Source organism: Gasterosteus aculeatus, chromosome 3 (assembly GCF_964276395.1).
Source record: "Gasterosteus aculeatus chromosome 3, fGasAcu3.hap1.1, whole genome shotgun sequence".
Classification (NCBI taxonomy): Eukaryota; Metazoa; Chordata; class Actinopteri; order Perciformes; family Gasterosteidae; genus Gasterosteus; species Gasterosteus aculeatus.
In genome coordinates, this window is record NC_135690.1 from 6909314 (window position 1) to 6922976 (window position 13663).

The following is a 13663-nucleotide window of genomic DNA, read 5'->3' on the forward strand; positions in this document are numbered from 1 at the left end:
AGTTCCGCCCTGAAAACAAATTCAATGGGTTTCAAATAATTTAACCGGGTGTAACTAGAGTGGAACACACACACACACGCACACACACACACTCTCTCATTAGAGTGTTGCTGGCCTGGAGTGCACGGCTCTACAGGGGCTGAAGTGGCCCAGCGAGACTTCCCGTTCTTCACCTTGGTGTTGTACTTCTGCCTCTCATACCTGCTGCTTGGGGAATTTTAGCGCCATTATTCTTAATCTCACTTCACATTAAAGGAATAGTTGGTCCCACACAGGTCGGTTATGAGCAGCTGCCTGGCCTCGTTTCTCCAACTCCAATTGCCCCCCCATCACCGCGTTATGGCCATGGTTATGCTAACCGTGCCGTCATCATGCTGAGCTAAACTGCCCGTAGCTTCATGCTTGAGTGGAATCTATCTTGTTAACTCTCAGCAAGAAAAGAAAGAAAATAAGTTTCCCAAACTAGTCCATTAAATGAGACTAAACAGAGAACCAATTCCCCGGCTGCAGATTGATCGAGATCCCCTGCCATGGCGCCTCATGGCCCCCCAGTGGGCGGTTTGTTCCTGCCCTTTCACTAGAGAAGAGATTTCATAATGGGAAATATTCTCAAGGAGGAACGTGTGACTGACCCGTAGACCAGGAGGTTCTTCTCCACCCTGAAGCACTCGGACCGGGGGTAGCCCTGGCTCTTGTCCTGGGGCCGTCTGGGTTTGGACGTGGGCCTGCTCGGCTCGTCCTCGTCGCTCTCCAGCTCGGAGAACTCGAGCATCTCGTCGTCTTTGGCGCTGCTGAAGTGGCGCGTTTGCTTCCTCACCCTCGGCGTGTCGATCACCAGCGTGTTCTGGAGACAAAAGGCAAACGTCAAGTCGGTGTACTATTAGACACGCGGTTCGTTCCTGCCGCTGTACCACCTGCTTTAGCCGCGTGCACGGGTACCTGTGCATCGGGACTCGCGTGTCTCGCTCTGCAGTCACATTAATTGGATATTCAGGGCCACGTTTTATTCCCGATGCGGCGAAAATGTATATCCGGCTCAAACAAACTGCCGTTAATTATGTTGTCTAATGAATTACATTTTTGTTCAATTAATTAGATTTCTCTCCCCCCTCCCACCTCCGATCCCATTAATATGCGCAAATAGGGCAGCAGTTAGCGCTGCAATTATCACAGAGCTTGAACATCACACAATGAGAAAGCCCGGGGGGGCTGGTGGAGCTGGATTAAGTGTTCCAGTGGAAGGTCCTTTACTAGAGGGGACGAGCCAACCAGGAGGGACAACTACACCAATACATGAAAGGGAAGCAACGAAGGAATATAAAGATGAGTGTTAGCAGAGCACTCGACGGGTGTGCAAGAATGTGTGTGTGTGTGAGAGAGAGCACTAGCCTAAGTGATATCTCTGTACCCTCCAGGCATCTGCGCTCCGTTAAGTGGAGCTAAGCAGCTTACTCATTCTCGCTCAAACACACACACCAGAGCAGGGAAACATGGGTAATTAAGAAAGAGAGGAGATTCCCAACAGTCAATATTAATCTCTCCCTCCCTCACCTTCCCCCTCCTCGCTTATGGTGATAGCATTGACTAATTAACACTGCTAGTCCCCCTTATTTTTCTTTTCCAGGGAATAACACCTAGAGTGTGTGTGTGTGTGTCTGTGTGGAATTTCAGTAAACCAAAGAATTTGGAAGCATAGTGATTGTGGTCTTCCTCTGAGGCTTTATCGTGTGTGTGTGTGTGTGTGTGTGTGTGTGTGTGTGTGTTTTTACTTGGGGAGGGTTCACTGCCGGTACTTGTGTTTACAGTGCGTATGCACAGCGCCTGTGTGCGTGCGTATTACCCTTCCATTCATGGCGTCCAGGTCAAGCTCTGCCTTCTTGGCCCATTTCTGCCAGAAGTCCGGATCCTCAAGAGAAATGTCTGTTCGGTTACCCGCTGCGACAAAACTGGCCTGCAGAGGGAGGAGAAGGCGCTGGTCAGCGGCGCTGCATCAGACCGCGTGAATAGGGGGAAGCCACGGGAGCGGCCCGTTACCTTGGCGAAGGTGGAGCCCTTCCCCTCGGACTCGATGGTGATGGTGTGGGTTCGTCGCTGGAGGATCTGGTCAATGTCTTCCTCGCAGAATTTGGAGCCCTCGTCCTCTTCGTCCATCAGAGCCCCGTACGCTCCCTTTCTCAGCAGGTCCTCCACCTCCTTCTTGGACAACTGCTGGACCTTGGAGTGGCGAGGGGACACATAGCATGGCGAACGTTGACGTGTGTGTGCGCATGTGAGTTTTGTTTGTCTTGTTTGTAAAGCTTTGGGTGCACTGTTCCAACAAGAGTGAAATATATAAATATACACGTAGACATGAACCCAAAGAGTTTGTTCAGACGTCAGTTGACACTTTTCTGGCCTCGTCTAAAAGGGTTTTTGGTCAGATGGCTGAAATGAAGTCTGCGGTTAACACGGGTTAAAGACATGTTTGTTCTACGTGTTCACAAACAGAACAAGCTGAATACCTTTGAACACCTTTGGCTTAGTGGGGGTTGAAGTCATGTGACCTTTCTTAATTTGTGTAGATTATCTTGATTAACAAAATGTAGATAGTCATTAATCTTTATTGTCTGCTATCATCAGACTACCAATTGGTTTGTCATCATCGCGAAGACCAGCCTTGACACATGGCACACAAACGGCTATCTGAAGCCATCTCTGGAAGCTCACCCCGCTGTTGGCATTCTCTCGTCCACTCATGCTCTGGAGGACCGCCTTGTCCAGCCCCAGCTTGAGACTGGCCTTGTCGAACATCTCCCTCTCGTAGCTGTTCCTGGTGATCAGACGGTAGATCTTCACTGCCTTGGACTGGCCGATGCGGTGGCACCTGGCCTGGGCCTGGGAGGAGGACGGCGCAGACGGGAAGTCAGAAACGTTGCCTACTCTTGGGTTGTGGCTGGCGGAGACATTTCGCCCAGCAGCAGCTCGGCGCTGTGGACCATCGCAGCGGTTCATACCTGCAGGTCATTCTGAGGGTTCCAGTCCGAGTCGAAGATGATGCAGGTGTCTGCTGCGGTCAGGTTGATGCCGAGTCCTCCGGCTCTCGTACACAGCAGGAAGACAAAGCGGTCCGAGTCGGGTCTGGAGAAACGGTCGATGGCCGCCTGCCGCAGGTTTCCCCGAACTCGGCCGTCTATGCGTTCGTAGGGATACCTGGAACCAGAGAGGGGGCGTTCTTATCAGCACGCTCCCAGAAAAGCCCGTCCCAAAACGGACCGGGACGTCCCGGCACCTTGCGTCTCCGCTCACCTTTTCTGGATGAGGTAGTCCTCCAGGATGTCCAGGCAGCGGACCATCTGACTGAACACCAGGACTCGGTGACCGCCGGCCTTCAGTTTGGGCAGCAGCTTGTCAATGAGCACCAGCTTGCCCGCGGCCTGCACCATGGCTTGGAGGGCCATGTCCGGCATATCCGCCCTGCCGCCGTGGGATTCCCTAAAATCCTCGGCAATTTTCTCTTCCGCTCCTGGACGCGAAACAAAACTTCAGTTCGTCGGGACAAAAAACGCTTGGTTTGCAGAATCTTCAGAACTATTTCTTTTTGGCGTTACCATTGATGAGGTACGGGTGGTTGCAGCATTTCCTCAACTCCATCATGGTGTTGAGGAGGTTGGGGACGTTTGGTCCTCCACCTCCGCCAGGACCTCCTTTAGACAGGAAGGAGAAGTTCTTCTCCAGAATGGCCCTGTAGTATTTCTTCTGGATGTTGGTTAGCTCCACCTGATAAAAGCAACAGCTGACTCGATTCATTTCTCATTCTCTGTAATATGATCAAGAGTTTTGGCAGCAAAACGTCTGCTTGCGAGATGACTCCAGTCCTACCTCGATGATAGTCTCCTCTTTCGGGGCCAGGTTCTTCTCCACGTCCTCCTTCAGTCTTCTCAGCATCATGGGCTTCAGAATGGCCTGCAGTTTCTGAACCTGAGATACACAAACGCAATGTTGCGCAATTTCAAAAGTGAGAAAAGGACTAAAGTCGCCCCGTGTTTGCCCAGTTCTGAATAAGTTGTCCACTCACCTGCTCTTCAGTCTTAAGGTCTCCAAATTCAGTCATGAATGTCTGTTCGGAGGGGAAGCGCTCGGGCTCCAGGAAGTTAAGCAAGCTGAAGAGCTCCTCCACGGTGTTCTGGAGAGGAGTTCCCGTCAACAGAACTTTGTGCTCCTGGAGAGGGAGGAGAGGGAGAACATTTGAGCCCCCAAAGGGAAGGAAAGATGCATTGTAGTGACACAAGTTGCTTACTGGCCTTAAGTTTCAAGAGCAAAAAGAAATGCCGCCGCATCTTCTATCAACCCGTACAACCCATACTTGAGTCTTGTGCTCAGGTAGTACAAGTAAGACCATGAGACACTCCAAGGGAGACCCTGACCGCCACTCACCATGTCCATCATTTTCAGTCCTTCCAACAGTTTGCAGTTGCGGTTTTTGAGGCGGTGGGCCTCGTCGATCACCACGCAGCGCCAGTTCACGCTGCGCAGCTCCGGGCAGTCGGTCAGAATCATCTCAAAGGTTGTTATGATGGCGTGGAACCGATACGCTCCCTTTATTATCTTACCCTGGGGGAGGAACAGGGAAAAGAAGGAAGGTCAATGGAGGTCATCTTACACTCCTTTATTATCGTACCCTGTGGATCTGTGGGGGACACCGGCGTCACTTAAGATAAAAAGCAGTGATGTTACGACGCAGCAACTGCTGACATTTGTGAGGTAAAGTAAGATGCTCTAAAACAGGTCAATTGTATTCAAACCAAATCAAGACACACAACTTTAAGCCATCGCAGACGCGGTGGAAACAAACCGTGGAGACCAGGAGGTGTCTGCTGTATGCAGAAGAACACGGCGTCCATGGCGACCTTGAGGATTACCGTAGTCTGGATTAGGCACGAGCAGCTAGCAAGGACACGGCTACTAGAGCTTATTCTGCGGCTTGTGCAGGAGGAGCTTACAGATGCAGCCCCGCAAAGAGCTTACACAGCAGAGGAGCAGCCGGCTGGAGACCTCCCCGACCGAGGAGGAGCTCGGATCTGCTGACTGGAGAACTCTGCCTCGTTACTTCTCATGCCGACGTGGAACCAGCGAGCCAACATCTGTTGCTTCTCTGGTCCAGCCCTGCTTTACACTCCTTACACTAGCTCAGGTTGAGCTCACACACACCCACCAACTTTTACTGTTACGACGGCAAATTATACGTTGCGTCTACGTCAGCTATTTTCTTTTCTGTGTAGAATTGCCCCCCCTCCTCACACTATTGCGGTAATTCCAGTGCAAAGCCAGGTGGTCGGCCCCTCCGACCCGTCTACCTGTGTGTCTCTGTAGTACATCTCGTAGGCCTGGATGGTCTTGCGGCTGGCCTGGCTGCCGTGGTAGACCACCGCGTTGAGCTCCGTCCAGGTCCTGAACTCCCTCTCCCAGTTGGGGATGGTGGAGAGCGGGGCGATGACCAGGAAGGGCCCCTCGATGCCCTTCATGAACATCTCGTAGAGGAATGTAATGGACTGGATGGTCTTGCCTAGACCCATCTCGTCCGCCAAGATACAGTTACGTCTGCGGGGGACAGAACGAGACGCTCAGAACACGAACACACGCACTTGTACAGTCTAGTGAGTGCCCTGATGCCAAATACCTTAAACTCTGTAAACACATTTCACCTCATACTCCACAACTAACGTTCACGGTCAAACTGTCAGATGTGTAAAGATGTACAAGGCCCTCGGTCTCAGTCCACCTGCTACTGAAGGAGGATGGGTCTACAGTAGGGGTCTCAAACTCGCGGCCCACGGGCCAATTGCGGCCCTCGGGACGATATTTTGTGGCCCCCGCCTTCATATGAAAGTGTAATGTTAGTGCGGCCCGCGAGTTCTATATTGTAGCAACCTCGCTGTTAGCAGCCACTTACAACCTCCACCTCAGAGCACACGTTTAATCCACGCATGGCACCAGGAGGAGGACGTCTAGCACACAGTACTGGAGGCCCACTTAGGACTATAGAATGAGGCTGGCGGAGGCCGTCGGGGACTCGTACCAAGAGTAAAGTTGATGCAGACTTACGAGTTGTACCAGTTGAAGGTTAGCCAGTTGAGGCCTTCTAGCTGGTATTCCCTGAGTGCGTTGCTGTTCTTGTAGTCCCTGGAGCCCTCCAGCTGTTTCCAGTCGGCGGCAGGAGGCCGATCCTAGATGCACATGCAATTATTTATTAATCCACATTGAGGCTTAACCATCCTTATGAGATCATTGATGATTTAGGAAAGGCAGCTACAATATAGAATCAATGGATTTTTCTTACCGACATTAGGCATGGCCAAAAATTCACATGACTGTATTTTGTATGATTCTGGCGGTTTCCCGCTATATGACAGTATGTTTTTCCCGATCAAACGCATCCATTCATTGACGGCAGTTAGAACTGGCTCCAACTTGCCACCAGAGACAATAAATCAGATTCTTCAAAAGCAACACCCTCCCAACAGACGGCACACAAGAAATAAGCGGTTTTGTTATTGTAGACTCCTGGTCCCAGTGCACATGGTCCTCTCGGGATGGGGAGGGCTCAGAATAGAGTCCTGACCCCCTTTTAAACCAGAGTTATGTCACCGTGGTTTAGAGGAATCGTGTCATGCACCCAACGGTTGACAAATCTCATTTTTGACCAACAGTCACCAACATCCATCCTCCCATCATCCTGGGAAGAGGAAGAATGTCCATGTGTCAAATGGTCGAGTAGATGCTTCTATGTGGGACCAATCAGATCCCTCTGGCTACACTGCCACAGTGTGGATAAAATATATTAATACAATACAAAGTATGCCTCTGTGGGTGCATTTGTAACATGGTCCTTAATTTAAGGAGTTAATTCGATTCTAAGAGTACAAAGTTCTTGCAATGTACTAATGTGGACGTTTTGTAGACACCTCAAAGTAACAACAGTTCACGTCTGCACAATGTTAGCTGTCCTCTCTTCAGTCACACTACATTATAGTGTGAAGTCAAACTATAATACACCAAAAGTCACCAACCAACTAACTGATTGCGGCAGGGCAGCAACCACTGTGTACGGAGAGGCTCAAACGACCAAAAGGCGCAAAGGGCACAGCTAACGGTTTCAGTTGCCAACAGGAAGGGCTGCGTGACGGCAACATAAAAATATTCCAAAATATAGAGTATATGTAAACTGATTGTGTTCAGTACCTTGCTTCCATTTTGTCTAGTGTAGCAATACACCAACTATGGAGAAGTGTCTGATACAAGGACCTAATGGGCATCATCTGTACATAGAGACAAACTATCAATAAAGAAAGAACTCAAAAACAGCGTGCAGCAGCTAAATAGATGGAGAGAGAGTGAGGGACCGACCACAGCCAGTCAGCTGCTTCTGTTCAGCATTAAACACACTGTTAGTGGTTTGGCTTGGCCACAACAGCAGGGCGTGTGTGTGTGTGTCTGTGTGCATAGGACCACAAGAACGTTGCCCTGTGGAGAGCAGTTAGGAAGCTGTAAATCTGGAAGGCGCAAACACACACACACACACACACACACACACAAATACTTGCCATTCTCGTAGTGTTGGGTGTGCGTGCTGCGATGCGTTCATATTCCTCTATCTTGGACTGGTCGATGTCAGCCTTCAGCTCCCAAGTGGAGTCTTCATAAGGCAGGCTGCACCATTTCACCAGATACAAGGTCACCGTCTGCAATGACACACAAACACGGGAGGTTTGGTGAGTGCGCGTTTGGGGAGGGAGAGGATCAAACCCCATGGAAGATGACAGAAACACCAAAGCACCTCTCCGTTTTCATCTGGGCTCTCGGAGATGTCCAGGACGCGGTCCACCTCCACGTAGTCCGGGTTAAAAGGCTCGTCGTCCATCTGGGGGGAGCAAAGATCAGGGTTATGGTCAGGTGGTTATGACTCCTCTCAGAATGAGACGTTTCCATGTCGATCTGTCCGTGTTTATGGATTTAGACACCTGAACACTCGGCTGTTTCTTAATCCAGAACGGATTCGGTCAATGAGAGATCCGTCATTCATTGGGCTCATTTAAAAAAGTTTCACTGCAGATTCCGAAAATAATCTGCCATTCTTGGATGAGCGGTCATGCTTTCTAGCCGGCTACATGATTAACATCCGGGCTGAAACGACTGGAGGAGAGCTCGCTCGCGTTAGCGGCACTGCTAACTGCTAGCGTGCAGAGGATCCAGTCAATGACATCCCGGTGCATTCATGCTGTGTTCAGAGGAAAATATGTGATGTCATCTCTTAAAACAACATGTGAACACGTCCCACTTTTGAATTAAGTCTGTACTGGTCCATAAGGATCATCAACGATGTGCCTTTGGTACACGCGGTGGTGGAGGAGAGCGCATGTCTTACCTCGGCGATGAAGCTGTTAAGTTGCTGCTTAGCCCGGAACCTCTTGACCTTCTGGTGTATTCTCTTGTCCTTCTCCAGCTCCTCCAGGTCCGCCCAGCGACAGTGAAGGTACGAACTGAGACAAAGACACAGCCGGCGGTTCAGTTCACGCCGATCGAAGCCAGCGACGCTGCTCGTGGACAATATCAAACTCTGCACTGCCGATCACACACTTATTTGTAGGGTCAAAGCTGCTTGCAGCTTTGCTCTCATTTTCTTTTTTTTTGCCGTCCGAATGGAAAGAGATACTTTATCAATCCCCAAGGGGAAACTTACATACATACAATGAGAAATGCCCAATATACACACAGCACATAATTTGGGCTACTTGGGCTGGCTGAATAAATGCCTGCCATGACAGAAGATGGAGGAAGAACAAACAAGCGGCACCACTGGATGCAAGAGGATGCTGGAGTGAAGAAGGCCTGTTGAGTATACTGAGCGCTGACACTTAGGACCCCCTGAAGAGTCTGTGTGCGTGACGAGAAAAAAAAAAAAAAACCTGCTGCATACGACAAAAAGACGCTCATGGGGAGAGCGAAAAATAATAATTAGCATGTTACTCACAAGCCCTTGAACTTGACGTAGAACTCCTCCACCTGTGCTTCCTCCCCCAACTCCAGCTGCATGGACAAAAAGGAAAAAAAGGTTAATAATGCACAAATAATACAAGTGACTGTACGGCGAAGGAGCAGAAGTGGAGTGTCATTGTTATACAACGTGTGAGCAAGTGGAACAGAGGGAGCTTGAAAAATGGTTTTCGCACCGACATTAAGCTGCACACTATTGATGTGTGACACGTTTTCCCAGTGAGCGAGTGATCGATACGTCTCTGTAGGAAACAAAGGAAGCTTCCCCTGTGGAGGCGTCCGGGGACTCCAAGGTTTTTAGCTATGTTTTAAAGTTGAAGGAATCAATCTGAGGATAAGTGAAAATTCTGCTCTGCTAAAGGATTGACTCTTTCACAGTGAGCTGGCCTGCAGTTATCCTTTACGGTACAATAGTAGATAAAACAGGAAGGCCAGATTCATCAGCATAGAAGTAGAAGGAACGTTTCGAATATAGAAAGATTCAACCTTAGAACAGTGTTTCTCTCTACATACAGCGCGCGTGTGTGTGTGTGTGTGTGTGTGTGAGAAAGGGAAATACACAGTAGCTCTTAAAGGGGAGCCTTCCACTTCCATTCACCATTAGTCCTCAAACACACACACACACACACACAGCTCTGCCATGCTACTACTACTGTAACGTCATGAATCATCAATCACACACACAGCCTGAGGAAACGCTAGCTTGGCGTCTGGCGTAGCTACTATTGTGGTTTTGGCTGTATGCCACGCCTGAGGTCAACTCTGAATGGATCCGTGTGTGTGTGTGTGTGTGTGTGTGTGTGTGTGTGTGTGTGTGTGTGTGTGTGTGTGTGTGTGTGTGTGTGTGTGGAGGGGGGGGTAACTCGTTGGCAGCTGGCTAGCAAAGAAAAGTTGGCTGGTGACTAGATGTGCTTGCGTTGGCTCAGCGATGAGCTTTCTTTAGACAAGCCGCCTGAAAAGCACACACACACACGCACTGTCTGAGCCCTGTGTGTGTGTGTGTGTGTGTGTGTGTGTGTGTGTGTAATCTGCTCAGACCAGCTGCTGGAGCAGCTAATCAGGTGACGTGACGGCCGTGTGTGTCCCTGTCGGTTACGTCGTGCCTCACCTGTTTCTTGGTGATGCGTTTGCCCATGATCTTCTCCACGATGGGCCCCTCAGCCTCAGCCACGTCCTGCACACACACAAGAAATGTATCTAAGCCCCATATGGCCGTTGCCTGTTCTGACCCACAATCCCTCTGAACACGCACTGGCGTCTAACCCCGAAAGAGTTTCTCCTGGTTCGTCGAGATGGAGGAGACGCAACAGGCTGTCCGACAAGAAGCCTGATCATTGCAGAGTTCGTGTAGTTTAGTCTTTTCCCCCCCATGGGTGTTAGCGGACAAAGCTAAATGGGGCTCATGTCGGACACTTATTAAATGAAGGCGTAATGGTCCTGCGGCTGTACCTGTTGCTGTGACGACGGGGACTTGGGTGCCGGCGAGTCGTCGCCGCTGTCATCGTCGTCCGAGATCCTGAACTCCAGATCCTCCGTGTACCTCTTCCTCTTTACCTGGCGGCTGGAGCGACGCTTCTGTGGGACAGAGGACATCAGCTGTAGGTTTGATGACTCGATACCCCCCCACTCTGTTCATTTACTGGTCGTAAGGCAGGGGAGATGTGTCAATGCAAAGGGACTCGCACCACAGAACAAAACGTCAGAGGGCCTTTTATGCATATTGGGGCCGGGCTGGGGGGGGGGGGGGCACCGGCTGCCAGGACACACTTCATTGTCACCATTCTCCTCCATATGGCCGGCATGTTTACACCAACACGTTGCCAAATAATAAGGAAGTGTGAGGCGCTAATGTGGAAGACGCGCTGCCGCCGAGGTATTCTCACGTCTGAGTGAGAGCCGCCGCTCTTTGCGCAGCCAATAGCCAGCTGTTGCTTTGTTTACATGGTCTGCATCATAACAAATCGCACAGAAAATAGATCTGATGGGTTGGAGGGGGGGGGATACGGTGGAGTGGCCTCGGTTCCTCCAAATTGCAAATGGCATTTCACTGGAAAAAAAGCAATAGATGTGTGCGGCAGCTGAGAAGCTGTGAATGCGTTGGTGGGGGCCGGGTCTGCTTGGTCTGTCAACACGGCCGGTTTACAACACAAACACTCGCCGCCTGCTTTCTCTACGAAGAAGGCTGCCACGGGCAAAAGGGGTTTTATGGCCTTCTGCGGTTCTCACACGGCTTCCTGAAGAATACTTTTTAGACGCCTACCTGGACACCGTCATCGTCGTCCTCCTCAGGGGGCGAGGGAGGGGGAGACTTCACCTCCACGTCATCACTGACCGACGGCTCTCTCTTCCTCTTGGAATCCTTCTTAGCAGCGCTAGACCCGCCCTCAGACTCAACCTTCTTACTGCTGAAGAGAAGAAAAAAAAACAGCAAACGAGTCAGTGAAGAGACAAGTGGATAAAAAAAAAAAATAACAAAACAGTCCTCAAAGTGTTTCCTATTCAGTTTACACACTCGAGGCCTTCGCGTGTGTGCCTGTCTGTCCCAGGGCAGTCGCCATGTTTGATTTACCCATTTAGAAATCATTAGTGAGCCTCAGGCTCTGGCACACAGGGGGTTAATGTGATGAAAGACTGCGAGGAGGCGGAGGGAGCAAGATGGAGAGATACAGAAACTGAGAAGAAGGGGGGTGAGGGGGAAGCGAGACAGGCAGAGAGAGAGACAGGCAGCCTGACAGACAGAGGAAAATAGAGAGGCCACAGAAAGGAGGAGGAGGGGGGGGGGTTGAAAGGGCTTCAAGCTTCCTCTAATCTCTGGCATGGAGTGCAAGAGGATCTGGCGCACACACACACACACACACACACACACACACACACTTCGGTCTGTCACATCACTGCTACGACCACTTGGTTATGAAGGAAGTTTACAAACAGGATGTTCTAATAACAGCTGCATGCTCCATGGTTTAGGTCATGTAACAACCTGTACAATAACGATGCTTTGCTACATTTAGGATTGTGAGTGGTTCCCAAATCTACTCCAATTAGAGTAGCTACGCCAGTGTGTTGGGGATGCTAATGGACTTTGTGTTTGCAGTCCAGTAAGACCACTCGTACCGGAGGGGCCTCAAACCAGCATTCTCATGCTGACCACCAGGGGGCGACTCCTCCGGTCGTACAACAGTTGCACGGGCAGCTTTTAAAACAAAAAGGAGAGCTGGCGGGTTCTGGTAACGTAGCGTTTGCTTTGCTAACTGGGCTTCACTCGTCCACAGCAAACGAGGCACAAACAACGGGTGATGTCATGGTGTCTACATCCGCTTGGATACGGCCTACGGTGTGGCACCACTGCAGGAACGTAGCCGCTGTGACGGCTTTAGGGAGGAGGAGACTTTATTGTCCATTAGGACATCGTTGTTGTGTGTTGTATGTTTTATGATCACATAAAAAGGGACATATATTAACAACCTTTAGCCTCAGCTCAAAGTCTGGGAGCCCCCGGGTGACGCTTCATGCATCATGTTCTCCAGTGGTGAACAAGTGGTGTTTGTTTGCTAGCGTTCACTGGGTACTGCCACCTTGAGGCTCAAAAAAGATTAGCAGCGAAAAACTGTACGGCAACGTTTTCTTTAAAAGAAATCCGTAAGTTACGGGTTCCATAACAGATTTGTTAGCATTATAGCCATGTCATGTTTTCCACAAACCTGGACCAACAACAGCGCGGCTATGCGAACCCACCACACGTCTCGTGAATGACCAACATTCAGTCCTACATTCAGGCCACAAAGGACACGGTCCCGTCCCCTCCTGGACGTACAACAGCTGGGTCCTCGCAGTGCGACTGTTGCCCTTTGCAGTACTGTATGCCTGGATCGCTCTCGCTCTCCCCCCCCAGCCCCCGTCTCTCGCCCCCTCTGTCCCTGGGGCCCTTCTCCTTTCATCCTCACGCCAAAAGCAATCACCATCTCCCTGGTAACGGCTGGTCATGTGACCTGCACCTGTTCCTCTGGCTGGTCGCCACACGCTGGAGCCATCTGGCCACACACACACACACACACACACACACACACACACACACACACACATCTCCACTTGGCTGCCTTCTCCCCTCTCTTCCTCCTTGCGTCTTAGAGGCCTCACTCCTCTCTTCAATCACTTCATCGCCTCGCTAAAGCGCTCGGCTCCGTCCGGCCGCTCAGACTCATGCGCTCCTTTTCCCATTTCCTGTTTTTCTAGTTCAGTTGTTCCCAAATGCGACAACAATGGCGAACTCCAAACAAGTTCAGCAGCGGTTTAGCGTTGGCCTTGTGTGGACCGTTAACGTCGTTCTGACAGAAGCAGCAGATGAACACATTCGACGATGGAGGGATGACGACACATTGTAGCCGACAGGAAGTCAGCGACACACTGGCTCCTTCACGAGTCGGACATTTGTTCTTTTACCAAACAAACAGCACTTTCAAAGAGTGAATGCTAAATCGGCAGACGTCCAAAGCTAACTTAAGGCTACAAGCGAGCGCACAGCTTATTCAGCGATGATGTACAGTATCTGTTCACATTGACCCGAGCGTTCCGTATCCCTGCGCTCTCAAAGCAGCAGGTTAGATTTTGCTCGACCGTAAATCCCACAAATGAT

General features: G+C 50.5%; 1 protein-coding gene across 6 annotated transcripts in view; it reads right to left on the reverse strand.

The window, feature by feature from the left end:
* chd7 (chromodomain helicase DNA binding protein 7) overlaps positions 1-13663 on the reverse strand; it is a 54771-nt gene that overhangs the window by 15461 nt on the left and 25647 nt on the right. For 5 of the 6 annotated variants that reach the window (XM_040170649.2, XM_078098851.1, XM_078098852.1 and 2 more), the window contains exons 5-23: positions 11291-11435; positions 10480-10605; positions 10139-10204; positions 9008-9063; positions 8402-8516; positions 7814-7897; positions 7581-7718; positions 6082-6203; positions 5334-5577; positions 4414-4590; positions 4055-4198; positions 3859-3957; positions 3588-3756; positions 3286-3502; positions 2994-3189; positions 2707-2874; positions 2035-2214; positions 1841-1951; positions 633-844 (exon numbers count right to left, since the gene is read on the reverse strand). In XM_040170649.2, the coding sequence (XP_040026583.2) occupies positions 633-844; positions 1841-1951; positions 2035-2214; positions 2707-2874; positions 2994-3189; positions 3286-3502; positions 3588-3756; positions 3859-3957; positions 4055-4198; positions 4414-4590; positions 5334-5577; positions 6082-6203; positions 7581-7718; positions 7814-7897; positions 8402-8516; positions 9008-9063; positions 10139-10204; positions 10480-10605; positions 11291-11435 (2769 nt within the window). The remainder of the gene's footprint in view (positions 1-632; positions 845-1840; positions 1952-2034; positions 2215-2706; positions 2875-2993; positions 3190-3285; positions 3503-3587; positions 3757-3858; positions 3958-4054; positions 4199-4413; positions 4591-5333; positions 5578-6081; positions 6204-7580; positions 7719-7813; positions 7898-8401; positions 8517-9007; positions 9064-10138; positions 10205-10479; positions 10606-11290; positions 11436-13663) is intronic. The other variant, XM_078098850.1, reaches the window with a different exon arrangement.